At 38.3% G+C, this 23,112-nt stretch overlaps 1 protein-coding gene across 6 annotated transcripts in view; it reads left to right on the top strand.

The window, feature by feature from the left end:
• Positions 1 to 23,112, top strand: part of TMCC1 (transmembrane and coiled-coil domain family 1) — a 128,255-nt gene that overhangs the window by 88,607 nt on the left and 16,536 nt on the right. For 5 of the 6 annotated variants that reach the window (XM_058171612.1, XM_058171613.1, XM_058171616.1 and 2 more), the window contains one exon: positions 21,749 to 22,680. In XM_058171612.1, the coding sequence (XP_058027595.1) occupies positions 21,749 to 22,680 (932 nt within the window). Of the gene's footprint in view, positions 1 to 20,790; positions 20,907 to 21,748; positions 22,681 to 23,112 lie in introns of those variants that run through there. The other variant, XM_058171614.1, reaches the window with a different exon arrangement.

Raw genomic sequence — 23,112 nt, 5'->3', positions numbered from 1 at the left:
GTTCTGTTCCTTTAATATATCTTCTAAATTAGTTTCAGACCCCTTCTCGTCATGGGAGCTTTTGGTGGCTTAAAAGCCATTTTAATTTAAGTAAAGTCTCTAATTAAAATTAGTAAATCTCAAAGTCTCAAAAGTCTCCAATTAAAGTTGTAAAATAAAACTTTCACCTTGCCTCCTCTGGAAAGCTTCTATTCAGCTAAAATCCACAAAGACAAACTTCGCTTTCTCTCACAAGCAGCCTCCAATCCACTTCCTTTCAGACGCCATTTCTTCCTTCACTAAGTTCAAGTGAGAAAAGTTTTCCCTTTTAAAAGGAGTAGAAGTCAGCTCTTCTTGCTTCCCCAGTAATCGATCGCTTGTATTTGTCCCGTCTGCTTGAAGTTATTCAAACGGAATCAATTGAGCAGAGGTGGGCGTTTTCCTCTTGTCCTGCTTAATTAACAGGATCGAGCCGAGTCTGGAGGGGGCTGGGTTATGCAGGCAGCCGTCCGAGACTCTGCATAAGAAAGCAGAGCCCCTGGGGCAATCTTCTGCTATCCAGCCGCTCTGGCTAATTCTCTTTCACCCAGAGAAAAGCTTTGAAGCTGGCTAACAGTCGTTCTCCCGCTGTTTCACCAGCTTTTACAGAATCTCAGTTCGGGACGCCATTCCAGGCGTCCTTCTCGGGGAAAACGAAACCACCGGAAGTCCCAAGCACAGATCTTTTTGATTAGTGCGCCTCTGTGCTCTTGTGAGGACTGCTAATCACCACATGATTAAACTACTTTTACACAATATTTGGTAGCTTTATTAGGGTGTAGCCAGAAATATTTTTGACTAAAAAAATCCTCCTTGATTCTAAGCAATCAGCTTTGAAATAAATTCATGCGAGGTTAACCTGAACTCCTAACTATTAATCTTTGGATTCACATTTTTAAAATGCCCTGTGCTATAGTGGGCATACACCATTTTGTTGTGCCAAAAGAACCTTCTCTTCCTGAGTTTGTACTTAGCGTGATCTTTGATGATAAATCTGAACATGTTGAGAAGAACATTTTACCTGGATCTGGGGGTTCCAGGTTGTCCTGATCTGCAAAAGGAAGAGAAATTTTCCTGATAGTTTTGGATTTCCTGAATATATCAAAGTAGTTATAGATCAGAAATTAGGTGTAAATTAACTACCAGTCTTTTGTGTTTTAAGTAAACAGATGAATATTGAATGAAAAACAAATGCAATGGCTATAATATGCTGACATAAAAACATTTTGGGATTTCTCCATCATTTTATTACTCTAACTACCTGCTTTGAAAGAGAGCTGTTCACCCCAAAATTATCCATCTTAACTGCTATTTTCATACTGCAGAGAAAATTTTTGCTAATTTACATTTGTAAATAGAGTCTTCATTTAATCACCATTCATTCATCAACCAGTTAAACTTATGGCAGCACTAAATGAATGGTCCCTGAAATTACACCCCTTGCAGCACTCCCATGGTCACTTGGCATTGTGCCCACACTTACTATATGACTATAGGGGGTACTTCAACTCCCCCCCCACCTGCTGAACTCTCCTCATCTCTGCTCCTTTTACTGCTGTGCATAGCAACACTCCTCCATGTCCTTGGGGCTGAAGTAGTGCTGATGTCCTTCAACTTTGTGACAATCAAGGTGTGCTACCTCAAGTTCCAGAGGTAGCACACCCCCACCCCTGTTGTCTTCCTCCCCCTGCTAAGGCCCATCTGACTTGGCATGTGTGGGGAGTTGCTGAACACACCAGGTCTCCTTCCTGAGGCTGCTTGCAAATAAACCTCAAATAACCACACCTTTCTCCAAAGAGTGCATACTGTTCTTGCAATATTTCAGAAGACTTCTGAGGCCTTCTGAAGGCTGCACCCACTGTTCTCCAAATTGCACACACTATTCTCATGAACGTTTCAGTATGCCTCCGAAGCAGAATATTCTATTCTCAGAGTAGAATGTCACCTCTTTTTGGAGGGAGAACAGTACGCACTGTTTGGAGAGTGGCACAGTCAGCCTTGGGAAGAAGGCCTAATGTGGCCAACAGCTGCCTCCCATATGGCCAGGCTAGCCATGTTTACCAGCAGCGAGAGGAAAACTGCAAAGATCAGATGGGCATGGCAAGGTGTGCAGGGGGAAGCTGGCCTTTACACTAGGGTGCTGAGATGGCTGGTTGTACCACAGGGTTTGAGGAGATAGCAATGCTAGGGCTGAAGTAGACCTAACGACCCGTGGCATTAGATTAACAATGGCAATGGGAACTGATAGGATTGCTGTCGCCAAGCGATGCAGTCACATGATGAGGCAGTTTACGATCAAATCACTTAGAGATAGAAATTCCTGTCCTATTCCATTGTGTTGACTGTTCAGTTAGAGACCATGCAAAGTTACAACAGCGCTGAATGAATGGTGGTTATGACTGTCTAAGAGTTCCAGCCATCCCAGCAACTCCAAAGTCAAGTGATTTGCACTTACGACTGGTTACCAAATCCCTCCAATCATGTGATCATTATTTGTCCCCTTTCCTGCCAGCTTCCCCAGAAAATCAGTGGGGAAGCCAGCAGGAAAGATCACGTTGTTGGTTAAGTCACCCCATCTAACTCCACCTCTATGCTTGTGCCATGTTGACTATTCTCTTACCTTCCATGCCTCATGCTGAGCCTCCACATACCATCTCTGACCTGCACAATGCCTTTTGTACTCCCCATTGCACTCTTGCGCCGTCTCCCCTGCCTGCGCATCATCTCTTATATATCCCTTTCCACTCTCATTTTATTTATTTATTTATTTATTTATTTGATTTTTATACCGCCCTTCTCCCAAAGGACTCAGGGCGGTGTACAGGCAAAAATAAAACAGATAATACAATATACAATTTAAAAAGCAAATTAAAAAATTTATTTTAAAATTAGCCTGATAGGTTAAAATATACTAGACTAAAAAACCCCATTTAAAATTAATTAATAAAAATTTAAAATTAATAAAATTCAATTCAAGCCAGCCCCGCGCGAATAAAAAGATGTGTCTTCAGTTCGCGACGGAAAGTCCGAAGGTCAGGTATTTGGCGTAAACCTGGGGGAAGCTCGTTCCAGAGTGTGGGAGCCCCCACAGAGAAGGCCCTTCCCCTGGGGGCCGCCAGCCGACATTGTTTGGCGGACGGCACCCTGAGAAGTCCCTCTCTGTGAGAGCGTACGGGTCGGTGGGAGGCATGTGGTAACAGCAGGCGGTCCCGTAAGTACCCAGGCCCTAAGCCATGGAGCGCTTTAAAGGTCATAACCAACACTTTAAAGTCCACTCGAAAGGCCACAGGTAGCCAGTGCAGTCTGCGCAGGAGCGGTGTTACGTGGGAGCTACGCGTAGCTCCCTCTATCACCCGCGCAGCTGCATTCTGGACTAGCTGAAGCCTCCGAGTGCACTTCAAGGGGAGCCCCATGTAGAGAGCATTACAATAATCCAAGCGAGAGGTAACGAGCGCATGAGTGACTGTGCACAAGGCATCATGAACCTCATCACACTGCACCTTTTGCACACCTTCCCTGATGCATCTATCCAATCCCCTCACTTCTTCACCTACCTATCAACATCCACTTACCTGGCTGTGGGCCTGAGATCTGCAGCTTCCTACTCATTTCCACCCTAACTTTGGTCATGGGAAGCAGGCAGGAAGTTGCCTTGCCTAACAACCAGATAACTCCAGTTAACAACGACAACAGGGACTGCGAGGATTTTATTATGTCTGAATTAGTTTCTGAAATTGCAGTTCCGATTGCGATTGTAAATCAAGGACTGCAATGTTTATGAAAATAGCTAACTATATAATCCAATGGGACGTAATATAGCATAATGGTAAAGAATTGCCTGGCCTCTGTCTCAAGAAATTCTTAATCTAGTATTAAATATTCCAGAAGTTTATAAATAGTTTATAGAATTTGTAGAAAGACTTGGGTTTTTTTTTTTTAAAAAAATCACAGCTATTTTATGAGTCCTTTCTCAGTGTATTATCTATTCAGAGAGTCTTGCAAACAGTAAAAATATTAATAATATTAATATTAATAATAATAATAATAATAATAATATTAATAATAATAATAATAATAATAATAATTTAATTTTTATACCGCCCTTCTCCCGAAGGACTCAGGGCGGTGAACAGCCAAGTAAAACCATACAATATATTACAATAAAAACTATTTAAAAAACTTATTCCATATGGCCTAAATTTAAATTAAAATACATAATATAAAAATAAACCCCATTTAAAACGAATTAAAAACCCCTATTAAGCCAGTCCTGCTTGGAAGAATAGGTATGTTTTCAGCTCGCGGCGAAAAGTCCGGAGGTCAGGAAGTTGTCGAAGTCCTGGGGGAAGCTCGTTCCAGATTCAGTGTATTTATATGAACATGATTTAGAACTTTCCAACTAAACTAGATAAATAAAATAGTATTTCTATTTTTTTTTTTAAAAATTAAACCATAAAGGTATTTCATTTTGAGCTAGAAAAGATTCATTCGTGGGGTGAAATAAAGAAGAGTGAAATAAATTTGTTTTTCAAATCCATTTAAATTTTTGGGAAGTTGAAATTCTTACCTCCTTGGATCAGAAATTCCATAACATACAGGTTTACCAGTCATAAGTTGACTTGTGACCAGCATCTCTGAGGCAGATCTTAATGAGTAGGAAGATATACTTTTCAGTGTAGGTGTACTGTAAGCGGTTCTTCAGGTTAAATGTTAATAAATGGAAACTAGGAGCATGACAAGTACTGTACTATAGAGATTGCTACAAAAATATTTTGTAATAAGGGATAAAATTTGAATTGCTGTAGGCACCCACACAGACACGTTCTTCCATTTCCACTATCTGTAAACATTAGTTAAACTTTAATTCTACTTTAAATCATGTAAGTGTTTCTGAGATAGTCAGAGGGAAGGATTTGCATGTTTTATCAGCTAGATTCAAATTAAGATCATCCAGCATTACATTAAACCCATTATATTGTGATGGAAATGAAGTGAACTATAATTTACCACTCCTCTCTTTCACAGTCAGTTATAAGGAAAAGATTTTTTTTTTAAAAAAACTTAGCTTGTCTTTTTCCTAAAGCAAACTTAAATAGCCATGGTTTTCAAGGCGGTTTCAATCATGCATTACAAAGATGGCTTAGTTCAACAAACTTGACACTTTGCTAAAATCTGAGCAATGAAAAACCAAAACAGAATATTCCAGTATCTTTTTGATTATTAGAGAGAGGAAGAGGGAGTAGCCAAATAGCTCTTTGTTATTTGTATTTGTTTGAAATATTTATAAATGGCTGTTCCTCTCCCTAGTTGCCGATCCCTCTAAACGTATATGTTTATAGGTAATGTCCCAAAGGTGCTTTTCTCATCCAAGAAGTTTCATCAACTCTAACTGGATGGTGGGAAATTTATTATTATTATTATTATTTATTAAATTTTTATACCGCCCTTCTCCCTAGGGACTCAGGGCGGTGTACAGCCAAAGATAAAAAACATAAGAAATATACAATTAAAACAACAATTTAAAACCAAGCATATTAGAAAATGGCCAATTAAAAATTTAAAATTTAAAATTACAACCCTAAAATAATAAAACCCCGGTTAAAAGATTTAAAAAATTTAAAAATTATTTAAAAATATTAAGCCAGTCCTGCTTGTATAAATAGATGTGTTTTCAGCTCACGGCGAAAGGTCCGAAGATCAGGTAATTGACGCAATCCAGGGGGAAGTTCATTCCAGAGCGTAGGAGCTCCCACAGAGAAGGCCCTACCCCTGGGTATTATAGGTAATAGTCCTTGCGCTACAATGGCAATAGGGACTGGGAATTCCATTGTTAAAGAAATTATTGTAAAGCAAGAAATCACATACCTGCTTTGATTAGCAATAGCAATTCTGATTGCCATTGTTAAATAAGAACCACGTTTGTCATTAAGGACATGTCATTTGCGACTTCTGTTGTTTTTTTGCTGGCTTCACCATTGACAGAAACTGACAGGGAACATCAGAAATCATAACTTATTTGACTGTGGTTTCTTTAATGTCATAATTGTGACTCAAGTGCCATGTATCCAGATCACATGGTGTTAAGGGTAATCTGGGTTCACAACTAAGATTGTGTACTGTTGAGCAGAGAACCCTACGCATGAAAACGACTGAGACTGGTTGTATACAATAACAGTCACTTGCAGACAAACTGGGGTTTGATATTCCTTTACTTTTAGGGAAAAGGCAAAGTCATAGTCCAAAAACAATTCCAGGTCATACACATATAAAGTCAGTCAGTCAGTCTTCTTACCAATGTAGACTTGTAAAACAAACAAGGTCTTCTTTCAGTTCAATACACAACAGTCCGTATCTTGAGGAATCAGTAACTAACCATGATCAAGCAAAGATCATAAAGCTCAAATATACAGTTGCAGCATGTCATTAGGTTACAATGCTGTAGCGTCTCTGTAGATTCCCCAACAAGCCATAATTTAATAGTCCTTTTATACATTGGCTACAGAGCTCAACCAATCAGGATGTTTGCATGATGCAGCACAGCCTTAAAGCAATATCATGCCTTTCTACAAACATACATAGTTAGTTTATATATTGCCTGGCCAACTAATTAGGCAAATAACAATTTCTTGACACATGGCATGAAGGATGCTGCCACAGCTGGAATTCTGAGAACCCATCATAAGTCCCCCTTGTTCTTTACTGCTGTAATTTTGAAGGATGTATGTAAATGGTTGTAACCTAAGGACTACCTATATTATTATTATTATTTATTATTATTTATTATATTTGTATACCACCCATCTCCCGAAGGACTCAGGGCGGTTCACAGTCAAAAACAACAGAAAAACATATAATACATAAAAAGCTAAAAGAATAGACAGTTAAATTCAATTGATGCTCTAACTTTTAAATACAAATTTAAAACCTCATTTAAACCCCTTTTTTTAAAATCCCAAATTTAAAACTACGTTCAAGCTAGTCCTGCTCTTCGAAACAGCAGCGTCTTCAGCTCATGGCGGAAGGATTTGAGATCGGGAGTTGACGAAGCCCCAGAGGAAGCTCGTTCCAGAGGTAGGGGCCCCACAGAAGGCCCTCCCCTAGAGGTCGCCAGCCGACATTGTTTAGCTGACGGTATCCGGAGGAGGCCCTCTCTGTGAGAGCGCACTGGTCGGTGAGAGGCTAATGGTGGCAGTAGGCGGTCCCGTAAATATCCCGGTCCTAGGCCATGGAGCGTTTTAAAGGTGATAACAAGTACCTTGAAGTGAACCCGGAAGACCACTGGGAGCCAGTGCAGATTACGCAGGAGGGGTGTCACATGGGAGCCAAAAGGTGCTCTATCACCCGCGCAGCCGCATTCTGGACCAGTTGGAGTCTCCGGGTACCCCTCAAGGGGAGCCCCATGTAGAGAGCATTACAGTAGTCCAGGCGGGATGTAACCAGGGCATGAGCAACTGTGCATAAGGCAGCCCGATCCAGAAAGGAACGTAACTGGCGTATCAGGCGAACCTGATGAAAAGCTCCCCTGGTGACGGCTATCATATGATCTTCAAAAGACAGCCGTGCATCCAGGAGGACGCCCAGATTACGAGCCTTTTCCGTGGGGGCCAATAGTTCGCCCCCAATGGTCAGTGATGGAATTAGTTGACTGTACCGGGCCGCCGGCATCCACAGCCACTCGGTCTTGGTGGGATTTAGTCTGAGTCTGTTCCTCCCCATCCAAACCCGTACGGCCTCCAGGCACTGGGACATCATTTCAACATATAGCCAATAATGAAGCCAAAATTGGGGCGGTGCATCCATCCTTGCCCTTCTTAATCTCTTGGTGGCTTTCAGTAACATTGACTACTGTATCGTTCTCAGTCAGCTCCTAGACTTGGGCATTGGAGGCATTGTTCTTTAGGAGTTCTCTCCCTGCCTTTGTGGCTGATTCTAGTCGGTGTTGGTCAGGGGAAAGAGGTTGCTTCCAGGCCCCTCCTTTGTTTCTCAGACTCCTTTGCTCCTTGCTCCCCTCAGGGCTGAGTCCGATCTCCCCTCCTATTTAACTACTACATAAGATCACTTGGTGAGATTATCTAGTTTGGGGTTTGGTATCATCAGCTTGCTAATGATATCCAGTTATATCTTTTGATGCCAGCGTGGTAGACAAGCTGTCTATATCCTTCCCCGGTACCTAGGGATTATGAGTGCCAGGATGAAGTAAAGCCATCTTCAAACCAAATGGCTGTGGGCCTTAGGGCCACCTAGATCCAGGGAGACTCTATATTTGACCAAGGATGGGGTTGTATTCCCCAATTAAGGGTGGTTTGCATCCTTAAGATCTTTTGGGACTCACAGTTTCTGTGCAAGTGGCAGCTGTGGCAGCTAAGCAGGTGGCAGCTGTGGCCAAAGAAGAAGGCCTTTGCACAGGCATCTTTTGGTATGCCAGTTGTGCCTAAGTCACTCAGGCTTTAGTCACCCCACAGCTGAACTTCTGCTGTGCATGTTACATAAGGCTACCCTTGAAGATCTCGCAGAATGTTCAGCTGTTTCAAAGTGCAGCAGCATGGTGATCGGCATGCTTTGGTATTCTCACAGGATAACTCTGCTCCGTAAGCTGGACTGGTTATCAATCTGCTTCTGGGTGTGGTTTAAGGTGCTGGTTAAGAACTATAAAGCCTTTTTAATAATATTTGATTCTTTTGTTGTAGTGTATATGTTGTTTTATGTTTTAATTGTTGTTGTTGTTGTTGTTTTTGTAAGCTTGCTCAGAGTCTGCTGGAATGGGTGGCCACATCAATCACAATAACAACAAGAATAATAATAATGTAAAATGCCAAATCCAGTTTAAACATGTAGCTGACTATGCAACCAACCATAAAAATAATAATTGATAGATGGATAAAAATGCCAAATCCAGCCTAGACATCTGACTGACTGTGCAACCAATCACAACTACTACTATTACTGTAATACTGCTACTACTCTGATTTGACTAGAGTCAGGCACCATCTAAATTGAATTGAGTTCAATTAATACTTTTAATTTTTTTTAAAAACCCTGACACATCTTTTGTTTTACGAAGTAAAACAAATAGGGTATTTTATTTCCTATTATTGATTTATCCTTGCAAATTCTTCTGTTTTGCTCCAGAAGTAAAATCCTACTTCATTTAGTTCAATGTTATATACATTAACGTTCTGTTAAAACATGTTGATGTATATGGTAGTATTGAAATTATGACATTGCTTTACAAGAACTGAAAGTAATTGCTGTAAACTGGTGCTGCCTTGCTTCTGCCATTTTATCTTTAGAAAAACGTATAGGAATTCAAAGGTCTTAATTTGCTCAGACTGACTGTTATTAATTTTCCATTTTTGGATATACTTGGGAAGAGGTCTTAATTTTTCTTTATCACAGTCAGTATCTTAGGCTTACTTATCGCATCAAAGACTGGCTTGTCTTAAGGAGAGGATGACACTGATATCCATGTAGAATAATTTTTTCGGCTATTCTAATGCTTGCAAGGAGCAGATAAAATGGAAACAGAAATTGAAACACAGTCCCATAGTTCCTATAACATCAAATTCAGTGAAGTTAGTAATAATTGGATAAAACAATTGTCCAATATTTTTCATTTCTGGGTATTGTTTGCAGAAATCATTTTTACTTGAATCAACGGCCAGGATAAAACTGAAGAGTCATCTCTTAGAATAATTATACCTGTCTTCCATGCATGTACGGTTATTGGCTATCCTGTTTCAAAACAAATTTTGAGAAGGTAGCAGTTTAAAAATTAATTGACTAGCTGTAACGCTTTTTTAATATACATAGGTTTGTGTGTGATACACACGTGTGTGACTATGTGTGTCTGTGTATATGTATATTGATACACAGATAGATAGACAGACAGACAGACAGACAGACAGACAGATATAGATATATAGTTTTATCAGCAAGCATGAGATGGAAAACAGAACATAATCCAACAGTAACAACAATAACAAAATAAAAAAACGTGTACAAAAAAATGACCAAATATCAAATAAATTTAACATTAGATGTATGGAATCCACCCCAGCTGGATGCTGAAAAGAAAAAAAAACACTTGATAAATTCTCCCCTTTACATAACGGCTCTATAAATAGTTATAAGCTTTCCCATCCCTATTTAACAAGAATACCGTATTAAATTAATAAATATTGCAGGTGAGGGGTTCTCTAGCTGAGGCTTGTGTGGTTCTGTCACATTAAAGTTCAAGTGCCCATGAGTTTGCTTTTTGTTTCTTAATATTCTCTGCCAAGATAGCGTATTGCCATGTGCAGCCTCAGTGTAACTGTTCATTTGAATCAATGATACTGAAGCACACAGAGCTGTTTGTTTTGGCAAATGGTCTTTTTATACAGCAACTGCACAGAGCACTTTCAGTCTCGCAGATGTAGGGAACGAAGTAGCCAGTCTGGGACACAGTCCGAGCAGTACCTAGCACTGGGCAAGGCGTTGCTCACCGGCCATGCAGCAATGTTTATGTGGTGCTGCTGTACCTGTGTGTGCTGTGAAAAGCATGTCTGTGAGCCAGTCCAGGTGAGATCATCCCAGGAAACCTTGTGGCAACCGATGGGGCTGTTCTATTTAAAACTCAGGTAGCATATGACTTCATTGATAAGCAATCTTTTACTAAATGTATTTCCTCCCGGCTCTTATGTTGCCTTGGCTTTTTGGTTATCCTGTAATTGTTTTAACACTGGCAGTTAAGTCGGTTCAGAGTATAGAACTTCTTGCATCTCAGTTATGAATGGCATTTCCCTTCGAAAGATAAGTGTGTGAAAGAGATGCTTTGGACCCGGAAAACTGTTTTGCTTGCTTTGCTTCCCACCCACCCCCCGCCCAGCTGTACAATGTGCATTTTATAAAGAATATAAACAATACTGCAGAATCATCGACACCAGACAGAGAAACAAGTATGGGCATATATATCCTTATCATATATCCCATTTATTTTTGTAATTAACATACTTATCTTTTTAGTATTTTATAAACTGCTACTCCAGCATGAAAAGAAATATAAGAGCTAACAAGTTTTCTATCCATCTATACCTCTGAAAATAAAAACATGATTTGTTGTGTAGAGTACATTCTGGAGGAGCATCCTTACATTATCATACATTTGTTACTTAGGGTACAGATGAAAATAGATTACAAAGTTTACACTTGTACTGATTTATTTCCCATTCTGGAATATAAAATATGCATGTATAAGCTATTATGCTAGCTCCATGCTAATACCCTAAAAACTCTGGCCCCATTTGCCGACAAATATATTGTTTTCTGAGTGAATGTTTTTCTAAGAAATGCCACTGTTGTTACTAATGTACTGTGTACAGCAGCCCTCTTTAACCATAAATCAAAGTTGCTTAAAATAAATAATGCACAATAAAAATCACTGTAAAATATTCTGGTGGAAAGTTTCAAGTGATATTAATCCCAGTTAATGGGATCTTCTGTTTGGAATGGGAAGATACCTCGCACTTCTTAAAATACGAAAAGCTTTTGATGAATATCTTGAAAAATGTCCAGTTTTAAATGAAAATTTTCAAAGTGGTTTCCAATATAATTAAGATGAACCTATATTTTATGGGCAAAAGTACAATGTCTCCCCCACTCCCTCGTAGCCCCACCTCTCTAAATATGCCAAGAATGTTCAAAACATCTTTAGTATAATTTTAAAAGAGCTGCAAATATCCAAGATAAAGGCAGATATTATTACGCCAATAAAAGCCTTCATAAATAGTAATGTTTCCAAATGGTGCCTGAAAGCTGGGGTAAAATATAAGCCCAGTAAAATAATAAACACCTACATGCATGTATGTTGCAATTTATTCACATAATTGTACCATTTTTCTACTTTTCTCCCCATATCATAAAGCTGTCTATGCTACATTGAACACAGTTGATCCCAATAAATTTTGTATCTCCATTTTATCAATGTAAATTTGGATGCCAATTTATATGATATAATATAGGAACAAATTGTTATTATTTAACATACAAGTTTCTTTGTTATAAGCAACACCTGATACTACTAATTCACTCCTTAGCACTGTTTTGATGTGCCGCGACAACAATAGTTTACTGATGATGTAGTGGAGGACTGTAATGGCATGTGGAAATGGCCTTAGTAAATTGGAAGAAGAACCACAGACTAGACAACAGTCAGTTAAAGGGCAGCTAAGCTTGCTGAAGCAATGGGGGTGTGGTAAATGACTCAGAAGAGACTCTGCCTAGTTTCTTGGACTGTAAAGGTGGGGGGGGGAGAGATACTTTCAGGCTTGCAAGATTCTGTTAATTTAACAGAATTAAAGATATATCTAATACTTCTGGATGTTTGGGCTATCTTGCAAGGTTGATATGAGCTGCATTTTACCATAAGTATAAAGTTAGAAGTCACTTCCATGCCAGAAGATAGAAGTAGTAAATTACTTACATAATAAGTATAAATGGTATTAATGCAAAGATATCTTGTACCAAATTAAGATAATCATAAGGTAGTTAATTATCTTATACGTGATATAGGTGACTGAATAGGTGATTGAATAGGTAACAGGATGAACAATCCATATAGAATAAATGAATAGGTTTCTCAGTGCATCCCCTGAATTGTGCATACAAGCGTGCTATATGTCTTTATATATGTATTTTAAAAAGCATACAGAACGGTGGCAATTTGCTGAAACTTATATCTAAATTGGTTCCTAATTCCTTCTAATGAATCTGTTAATAAACCTTAGTAATTTTGTAGGTTTGACAGAAGATTGTTTTCTGGGTTTTCAGACGGACAGACAGACAGACACATACATGTTCATCGATTATAGATTTACATCTTGATGATTGGAGAATTATTACAAATATTAAATTTTGATGTAGGAGGGGCCTGTTAGATGGGCTTTTCCATGATGTGATCTGAATACCATCTTCTCTTTTCAAATAATTTCGAAAGTATTTTCACATAATGATTCATATTATATTTAGATACGGTAAGTGGATATTTAGATAAACTAAAGTGGTTTTTCTTTATACTCCAGCAAAATTTTAAAAAGCAGAGAAAAAATTCTAAATGAAAACTATACTTTTTACACCGCTATCAGAGGAAAACAATTCCACAAAATGATATTGGTGGTGCAAGCTACCAACTGTATGAAACAATTGTGCTATTTAATGTGGGGAAAAAAGCCTGGAGCCAAATCTCCTTCCACTCCCCAAAACAGCTGATTGTAAAAGCCAGTCTGGGTCATAAATAATTTCTGAAATAATCACTTGTGACTCAGCAATAAAAAAAGAATTCCCTCCATTGTGCTCTATTAATTCTTGGTGATTCTATCCATGTTGTGTAGAGAAGTGTTTTGCCACCACTTTGTCCAGGGTATTTTTTTCCAACTTTCTAGTCTGGCCATCAGTCAGTCACTCACTCTCTGTCAGCTCAACTCCCTTCACAGGGTTGTTGTTATGAGGAAAATAGGAGGAGGAAATAATATTAAGCATAGTTGCTGCCTTGAGTTGACCAAAATATATTTTAAAAGGAAGGCAGGACGATGATGATTCTCATGCATTCACTAACCCAGTTACTCCTAATTCTGCTGAGATCAGTTGAGAGTGACTAGAGGCAATACAGGTAATCCTTGACCTTTGAACTTAATGGTGCCTGTGAGGACAACTATTAAGTGAGACAGCCTCGCTTAATTTCCCCCTATCTCCTGCCTCCCTGATGCCACTATAAAAGGAACATAAGCCTGCATGGGTGAATGCAGGGGTAGGGGAGACCCATCACCCAGCTAAAGGCAGCAGACAAGCAGCAAAAGCTTTGCAAAGCCAAAAACAGTCCAGCAGGAAGGAAGAGACCAGCTAGATTAGGGCCTAGTGCCATGTTCCAGTGCCAGAGTGGCTTCCAAACAAGCCTCCATGCTTGGTCGATGAAGCCACATTTGTGGGTTGGCCTCTTCCCATACTGGGAGACTGCAAACCTCTCCTAGGCTTTGGGGAAATCGGATGCTTACAATCAAGGCAGCAGCTTCCCCAAACCTTTCCCTTGCTTAACCCCCCCCCCCAAGAAACCCATATTTCTGGGAGTGACAAACTTTTTGATCTTTCCTCCCCACAATTAGGTTCTGTAATTAAACTGTCTGCCTCTGCCCTTTAATCTCAATCCCTTTTCACCACTGAATTTGCTAAATATACTGGTAAGAAGGTGACAAAACCTGTAAGTTACCTTCCTTGATGAGTGACTGCCAGGTTTTAGATAGAGGAAAGAAAGGAAGCAAGCAAAACAACAACAATAACAACAACAAAAGCTTTCTTTGCCTTGTTTCCCTTGACAAACTGAAGAAAAAGTTCAGCTTTAAAGAAAAAAATGGCAACTTCCAATTATTATTAGATTATATTTTTATCCCACCTTTATTATTTTTTTATAAGTAACCAAGGCTGCCTCTTTGACTGCCTTTGGGACCCATCTTCTGCTGTGACCATTTGGTGCGTTTTTATTAATTGGATGTATTTAGAGAAGTGAAGAAGTAAGTTTAATTCTGAATGAGGAGAATAAATATAAAGTATGAATTGATGACATCTAGTTTATTGTGGATGCATATAAATGGTGATAATTGCTTGTTATGTTTTGGTGTATGATGACATTGGAAGTACCAGATAGGAGTTTTGGGCAAAAGTATATAAAAAAAATGGTAAAAAAAATCCAGGGGAAAAAATATTCTGGTGGATGACATGAACAAGTTCAGAAGGTATAGAGAAAAATGTTTGTTCTGTTTGGAAACCCAACTACAAAAGAGAATGATAATCACACAGAAAATGTTGGGGTTTTTTTCCCCCAGATAATTTATTTAGACATACTATACACTTAGTTACACACATACAAACACACATATATAAAGGGCAAATGAAGAAACATCACTCTAGACATTATTATTTGCTTTGTGATAAAATATTAGGAAATAAATAAAGGATAGAAGAAAGATGAGAAGCTCTAAATATGGAACAAATCATTACTTGATAGAATTGTGTGGATCTTGAGAAAAATGGAACATGAAACAAAAGAAAAGAAGTGAAAGAAATCAGAATGAAAGTACAGGAACTTCAAGAAGAGAAAATATGAATGTTTAGGGGTGGAGTTTCTGAGCCATTTGGAATCCTTGTCGCTTAGCTCTGGGAGGATGTTGAGAAGCCACTTACCCCCAAAAATGAAGAAAACAGATTTCTTTATTGGCCAAGTGTGATTGGACATACAAGGAATTTGTCTTGGTGCATATGCTGTCAGTGTACATAAAAAAAAAGAAATGTTCATAAGGTACAATACTTAATGATAATCATAGAGTACAAATAAGCAATCAGGAAACAATATCAATATAAATCGTAACAATACAAGCACATATTCTATCTATGTGATTTGATGTTATAGAAAAAAAAATCTAATATTGATATATCATCGAATTATGACCTTACAGTAGTAAGAGTATTAATTCAGGAATAACTTCTTGATCAACCAGTCTTAAGAACATAAAAAATATGTTTAGGTTTTTAAGATAACTTCATCCGAAGGGGAATATAAGTAATTTTCAGTTTGAGTAAAAGCAACTCCAAAGCAATTCAGGTATTTTTATTTACTGAGAGATATGCACCAAGACAAATTCCTTGTGTGTCCAATCACACTTGGACAATAAAAAAATTCTATTCTATTCTGTTCTATTGTGATTTGGTTTTTGATTGTATTCTTCCTGTCCTCTTTTCTGAAGATGAGCATATCTTTTGTTCATATCTATTGCAATTAGCATCCATAAATATCTTTCTATGTTTGTGAATTATTTACAAAAATATTTTATTTAGATTTATACTCTTCCTTTAAAATACATTAATGGAGTGACTCGAGTAAAATATTTAAAACACCGCTGATACATTAAAGTAAGCTAAAAACAACTACTCTGTAAAAGCAGGATCGAAATAAAATACATACACAAATTTAAAAGCTTGGGAAGCATTTTTTTAAATATATTAGACTTACATTGGAAAGATGCCAGAGTGGACATTCAAAATGCAGGGCAAAGTCAAAGTTTTTCTCCCCCCATAATTTGAACATTTGTATTTTTGTGGGAAAAAACCACACTATGTCAAAAAGTTTCTTTACCACAAATTAATAAAGAGTTTCATGTATCACATATGTTTTACTAATAACACAGCAAAGGGGTATCTGGTTTTTAAGTAATATTGCTGATAAATATCAATTTTAAAATTAGAATAGTCTTAATTATTAAACTGTCTTTAAAAATGTTCTTTATAACAGAAAAGCGAAGTGCCACTTCATTGAACTATAGTATCCAAAAGTTAAAATGTTGAGATAATAATAAAAGTCATTTCTATGTCATTGAATAATTGATTACAGGTAGTCCTTGCTTTACCCTAATTTCGACTGGCAACTTTGCTGCTGAATGAAGTGTGAACTCACGTGACCCTGACTGTGCTTTCTAGCTGGAAAGAGACAAACTGCTCAGTTGCACACTTTCTTTAGCTTTTGTTTGCCTCCTAAACCACTCCTCCACCCTTTGGAATGCTCAAGTGCCCTTTTACTGTCTTGTAAGCATTAAAACAATATGATTGGGCTGGCACCTAAGGGTGGGAGTGCTATGCAAACAATGTACTCTCTTGAAAACCCCTTTCTGTCTAAACTTCCATTCTGCAAGGAGGGAGGGGGGAAAAAGCAAGTGATTTCAGTATGCAATATCTCCTTCACCTAACCTTGCTCCTGAAGAAAGAGATTTCAAGAGAATAAGCTGTTTACTCTTTTGCACATCAAGAGCAATGCAATCATGCCAGTAGGCAAAGGAGAAATTGCCTACAGAATTTGCTTATTGTCTCCCCTCACCCCGTACAGTAGAGAGATTGGGAAAATAATTCAAGAAAATACTGAAAGGTATCTTTCAGGGCCGCGGTGTGGCTCAGGCTGTAAGACAGCCTGTTATTAAACACAGCTGCTTGCAATTACTGCAGGCTCGAGTCCCACCAGGCCCAAGGTTGACTCAGCCTTCCATCCTTTAAAAGGTAGGTAAAATGAGGACCCAGATTGTTGGGGGGGCAATAAGTTGACTTTGTATATAAATATACAAATAGGATGAGACTATTGCCTCACACAATGTAAGCCGCCCTGAGTCTTCGGAGAAGGGTGGTATATAAATGTAAATTAAAAAAAAATAAATCATAGCGTGCCCCCAGCTTCCAGCCCCAGACTGCTAGCTCACTTGTATTGCTTTTGATGTGTAGTAGAGTGAACAGCTTACTCTCTTGAAATTCCTTTTGTCTCTAATTTTTCTGCTCTGTCTAACTGGTGGGTGTGGGAGGAAAAATCACAGGTCAAGCACAGGACAATATGTATTGCCTGCGGTCTGGATGATATGACTGAGGGACATTGTGAAGGTCATAAATAAGTTATAAAGATTCTTTTTCAGTCTCCCCCACACACACACACACACACTTGACTTCAAATCACATCCCAAATCACCAGCTATAAAACAGCTGGTACCATTGCATTTGTTGAAGAACCATCATATCATTTTTCAACTCATTGCATAAAGTCAGGTTTGTATAAGTCAGGGTTTACATAAACCCTGTGTCCTGCCATATATGTAAATGCAAAAACCATTTCATGCATGACTGTTACTCCTTAGCCCATGTACAATTCACAAAATATTCAGTCTAAGCCAGATCAGGACATGTTCCTTCCATTTGTTTGCCTATTGGTTTCACTAGTATTAGATTGAGCTTTTAGTGTGCACTTTGTTTGTATCCCATCTTCATTGTTTTTAAAAATAACTAAAAGTAACGAACATATCCAACATACCTTCTTCCTCCTATTTTCCCCACAACAACAATCCTGTGAGGAGGGTTGGGCTGAGATAGACTGACTGACCTAAAGTCATTCAGCTGGCTTTCATGGCTAAGGTGAGACTTGAACTCACAGTCAATAAACAAAATAAGTTTGCTTATTCCATTGACCTCAGTTTCTTTGGAAAGCATGCTCCACTGTAGAAGATATGTGTTAACATAATAAACTCCTTTAAAACATTCTAGGTAGTTGTTGTAATAGTTACACTTTCACTAAAATATATTTAATATGAACTATACAAATCTGATTAGTTTGACTATGTATCCCCATCATTCTGTTTTTTTCAAGGTAAGTATTTTACAGAGGAATGCAGAAAAGGAGTGAGAAATATCAAACCAAAGAATAAAGGCATGAAATGAGAAAAAGGAATTTGAGACATAACTAAAATTAGTTTATATCACTACTATTCACTGTACCTGTTCTTCTTTTTTGTGGTTTATTCCCTTAAGTTTCAGATATTTATTTGGCAATTGGATCCTCATTCATTCATTATTGCTAACAAAACTATGTGAATGTTCTTCTGTTGTATTGATCAGTTGCTTTTGTATTCAATGCACATTCTTTCAACAACTGTTCTTTCATTACCTTATCTCCTTTTACCATACATATTTCTTAAGCTTCCCATTTCTACTATACCAGCTTACTTTATGTTTCTCCTGACATTCCCAATTTTCAGTTTTATGAAGGAGGAGGTAAATAGGGAGAATATTTTTTGGACCATATGTTTCAATTAAAATTAATTCCTTGCAAAAGGCTATGTATTCGTCATTACAATTCTATCAGCCCTTGAATGTTTTTAAATTTCTCCATTTTTGGTCCCATTTTTAATAATCACATATTTGTATACAGTTTTATGTACTTACTCTAATGTTTCATAGTTAATATATAACTGGCAATTGTACACTTCGTTCTTCCTTTCAAACATGGGTGCCTTGATCTTTGATCGGTAAAATGAGGGCCCAGATTATTGGGGGCAATATGCCAACATTGAAAACTGTTCTGTACTATACTGTATTGTGGCGCAATATGTAAGTGCTATTGCTGGGAATTATTCAGATTGTTAATAATTTAACTAAATATCACCTGTACCAATTAATAGGGTACAGCCTTTTGGAATAATTGTACAGCCTAGAGTTACTGGCAGGTAGCACTTTTTCTAAAAGAGGCATAGCACCTGTCTCCAATTATGCTAGTTGCAACTTCTAAAAAACTTGACCCTCTTCATCTACAATTGTAGCCTTCAGAGAAAAGTGCTCTCTGAGATGGTTCTTGAGAATGAACCAGGAAATTCAGCTGACTTCATGGCGTATCTACTGACGGAGTCGCAATTTGCAAGTTGGGCAGACATATAAATCGATGAAATAAACAAACACAAGCGAATTGGAGTGGCTTGAGATGGTTTTAGCCATATCAGGACTCTTCATCTTTTGCCCAGGGAGTTCTTTCAAACCTCCAGAACCTTCAGTCCTATGGTATCAAGAGATCTGGCAGCTTAAAACCATATTTTACTGTTGGTCTTCCATTCTTCCAGCCCAGGCAAGTGATCCCCATGCTGGGAGATGCAGGTGAAAAGGGATAATCAGCTGTTTATCCACCAGGTTCAGTCCCACAAGTCATCTGTAGCAGGATTAGAAATGGAGGGCCTCTGAAAGAACCAGCTCTCCCAGACCGAGCCTAACAGTGAAGAAGGATAGCCACCTTTTCCCCTCCAGGTTGCCAAGCAGGAAACTGGTAGTTAAGAAAATAGCAAGTCTTTTTTCCCCCTGTTACTGCTAACTGCCCTGTGTTGGTAATCTATTTATTGTTCTCCTTGTGAACTTGAATACCATTTGACAAGTATTGGGATGGATCCTTTGGTAACAGGGTAAAGGTATCTGTCTCCCATCCCTCAATGCCTATCAGCTGAACTAGTCCCTATTGCAAAGCTTTAGAAATCCTTCATAAATCTTTCACATGAGTAGGCATCCTGCCATTGTTTCTTAGAACAGGGGTGGATAGATTCCAGTGTTTCCATTATATCAATCTTTTGTAGCTTTTATATGCTCTTCCTGGGATCTAACTAAAATGGCATAGTTATGTTTTCCCTCAAGCCATCATTTTCTCTATGTATGCATGCATTTTTTCTTTCTTCCCCTCTCTAAATCATTTCTATTTCAATAATTAGCTTAAAACAGCCCTTATTACCTCTCAGTTTCTGCCTTATCTCCTGTGCAGCCTTGTTGAAGGCATAGTATAATGAAATGTTCCCTATTTAAACTCAATACATTGTTGCCAATGGAGCACGTGACCAGAAATTGTAACCTTGCAAGCATTCAGACTTATATGGTTACTCAGAGCTTAATTTGTCCAGTCTCTTAATTTCTAGCATATACACAGACACGCAGGTACATACATGTTTGTTTCAGCTAGTAAGTAGGAGGTTGTGATTCCTGTTCTCGAAACGAATTATGGTTCTTAAAACTTCTGAACAATTACGTACGAAAAATGAGTAAGAAATCAGCATTTCTCCTCAACAGACTCTGCTTTTTATTTAAAAAGGCTGTTCTGGATCATTCTTTCCATTAGGACCTGAATGGGCCTTTTGCCTTTAAAAACATTTGGCATTTATGTGGATACTCCATGTTAGTGAACTTTTACAGCTTTCGTTTTGTTTAGGCAGTTCTGTTTTGTTTGTTTTTTGTTTTTTTAAAGGAAAGAAGGAAGAGGAAGAGAGCTTTTATCTCCATAAAGTACTGGCTTGTAATGAAGTCATGCTGCTATTTTTCATATGCCGGTGAACAAGTTCCCATTTGGGGAGGAGCTGCAGAGTAATTAAATGATTCACCAGTTTCTGTAGTGAGCTGCCTTCCTTGAAACTTAGTTTTATAACTTTCGGGCATCACAGGTGGATGAGCTTTCAGCAGAGCAGTTGTAGGCATGTTGGTCCTTTGTTCAAGTCATGCATTGGGAACAAGTCTTGCGCCTCAGGAAAGCCAAGGTAGGCCAGAAAAGCAAGAATAATTTCTTTGCTAGAAAATAGAGGAGTAAATTGCATTTGATTTACACGTATGAATTCTGAAGACATTCACTGGTTAAGAACATCTGTATAATGAGATGATTAAAACCATTTTTCTTCCAATGCAGAATTTAAAGTTTGTGTATGTACCTTTACTTTGGAAAACACATCTAAATTTTGTGGCAATTTTATTCTTGCTATACTGAAAGATTTTAACTCTAACTAGAGTTGCCTAGAAATTCTATATATCCTTCGAAACTGATTCATTACACCTGAGATAGGTGTCTTGGTACCTTCCAAATGTTTGGAACCAATTCATATTGCAGCTAGTGTAAAATGGCAAAAGATTTTGGGTGTTGTAGTATATAACATTTGGAAGATAATACACTGCCTATCTCTGCTTTACACTGTTTGAATTCTCCTTTCAGTTTTTACCATTTCCATAGGAATCCTAGCTGAAGTTACTAAGTTAGTTGTTTCTAAACAAACTTTTGTTGATTTGTGGTACCTAATGATCTGTATGATCACAGTAGGGCACATAGGAGGCAATCATAATTTATTTATAAGGGACTATGACATACCTGGTTTGGGTTTAATTGATAGATCTAATCGTTTTGAAATTTAAGTTTACTCTAGTCACAAAACAAAAATGTATGACAGAGTACTATATAATGTCTATCCATATTTCTTTATCATTTTCTTTATGGATGCTAACAGCCCTATTGAAATTTACTGACTTTTTCACTCAGCTTGGTTTGCATTTTTTATGACATTGCCATTATCAAATCAGACTTTCATGTTCATTTTTTTAATTCTTTTTCCAGATCGAACGATTAGATGTAAGTAGCCTAGCACAAACAACTAACGCAGTGGCATCAAGCACAGACTGCAGTATCAATGCAGATTCTGTTGATGGAACACCAGATCCACAACGCACAAAAGTGGCCATCACTCATCTGCAGCAGAAAATACTGAAACTCACAGAGCAAATCAAAATAGAGCAAACCGCCCGGGATGACAATGTAGCCGAATACCTGAAATTAGCCAATAATGCTGACAAGCAGCAGAGTGCCCGGATTAAGCAGGTGTTTGAGAAGAAGAACCAGAAATCATCCCAGACAATCCTCCAGCTGCAGAAGAAGCTAGAGCACTATCATCGGAAGCTGCGAGAGATTGAACAGAATGGTATTCATCGGCAGCCCAAAGATGTCTTGAGGGACATGCACCAAGGACTAAAGGATGTAGGAGCAAAAGTCACTGGCTTCAGTGAAGGAGTAGTAGATAGCGTTAAAGGTGGACTTTCCAGCTTTTCCCAGGCAACTCATTCAGCAGCTGGAGCCGTTGCTTCTAAACCTCGGGAAATTGCCTCCCTCATTAGAAACAAGTTTGGAAGTGCTGACAATATTGCTAATCTGAAGGATGCTTTGGAAGAGAGTCAAGAAGACGGGACTGGAGGAAAGACTTTAGGTGTTCATAACTTTCAGTCGAGCCCAAAATATGGCAGTGAGGAAGATTGTTCCAGTGCTACATCAGGCTCAGTGGGAGCCAATAGCACCGCAGGTGTCCAATTGGGAGCACCAAGCTCCAAAACAAACACTCTGGAAATGCAAAGCTCAGGGTTTGATGCAATACTGCATGAGATTCAAGAGCTCAGAGAGGTTCAAGTACGACTGGAGGAGTCCTTTGAAGATCTCAAGGTTCACTACCAGCGAGATTATTCCTTGATAATGCAGGCTCTACAGGAAGAAAGATACCGGTGAGCACTTGGCAGTCCAGTCTTTCATTGATACTACTAATATTAAGGCACATTCATAATTGTTTGGATGCCAGCACTCATTTACTATTGATAATCTTGGGGGTAGCAAACTTAACAATTAATTTGATTTATATGAATATATTTATTTCTGGTGTAAATATTGAAGTTCCTCCCTTCCAAATCAACATGCCTGTCTTTTCTTCTTGTCATAACTTTTCAGTTCTGTGAATGTCTACACTAATTTTCAATGTTGAGGTGGCTCTGGATTATAGTTTCAAAATACTCCCATAGTCCTAATCTTGTCGGATGAGGAATATTTAAGCACTGCGCTTTTGATTACAATGTTTATAAATTACAGTAGGTGAATATGTTGCAGAAAAATTCCTTGTAAAATTTAATCTGTATAATTAGTATTAGCACTGAGCTTGAAAA

This window comes from Ahaetulla prasina, chromosome 2 (genome assembly GCF_028640845.1).
Source record: "Ahaetulla prasina isolate Xishuangbanna chromosome 2, ASM2864084v1, whole genome shotgun sequence".
Classification (NCBI taxonomy): Eukaryota; Metazoa; Chordata; class Lepidosauria; order Squamata; family Colubridae; genus Ahaetulla; species Ahaetulla prasina.
This window is presented reverse-complemented; position numbering and strand designations above follow the sequence as displayed.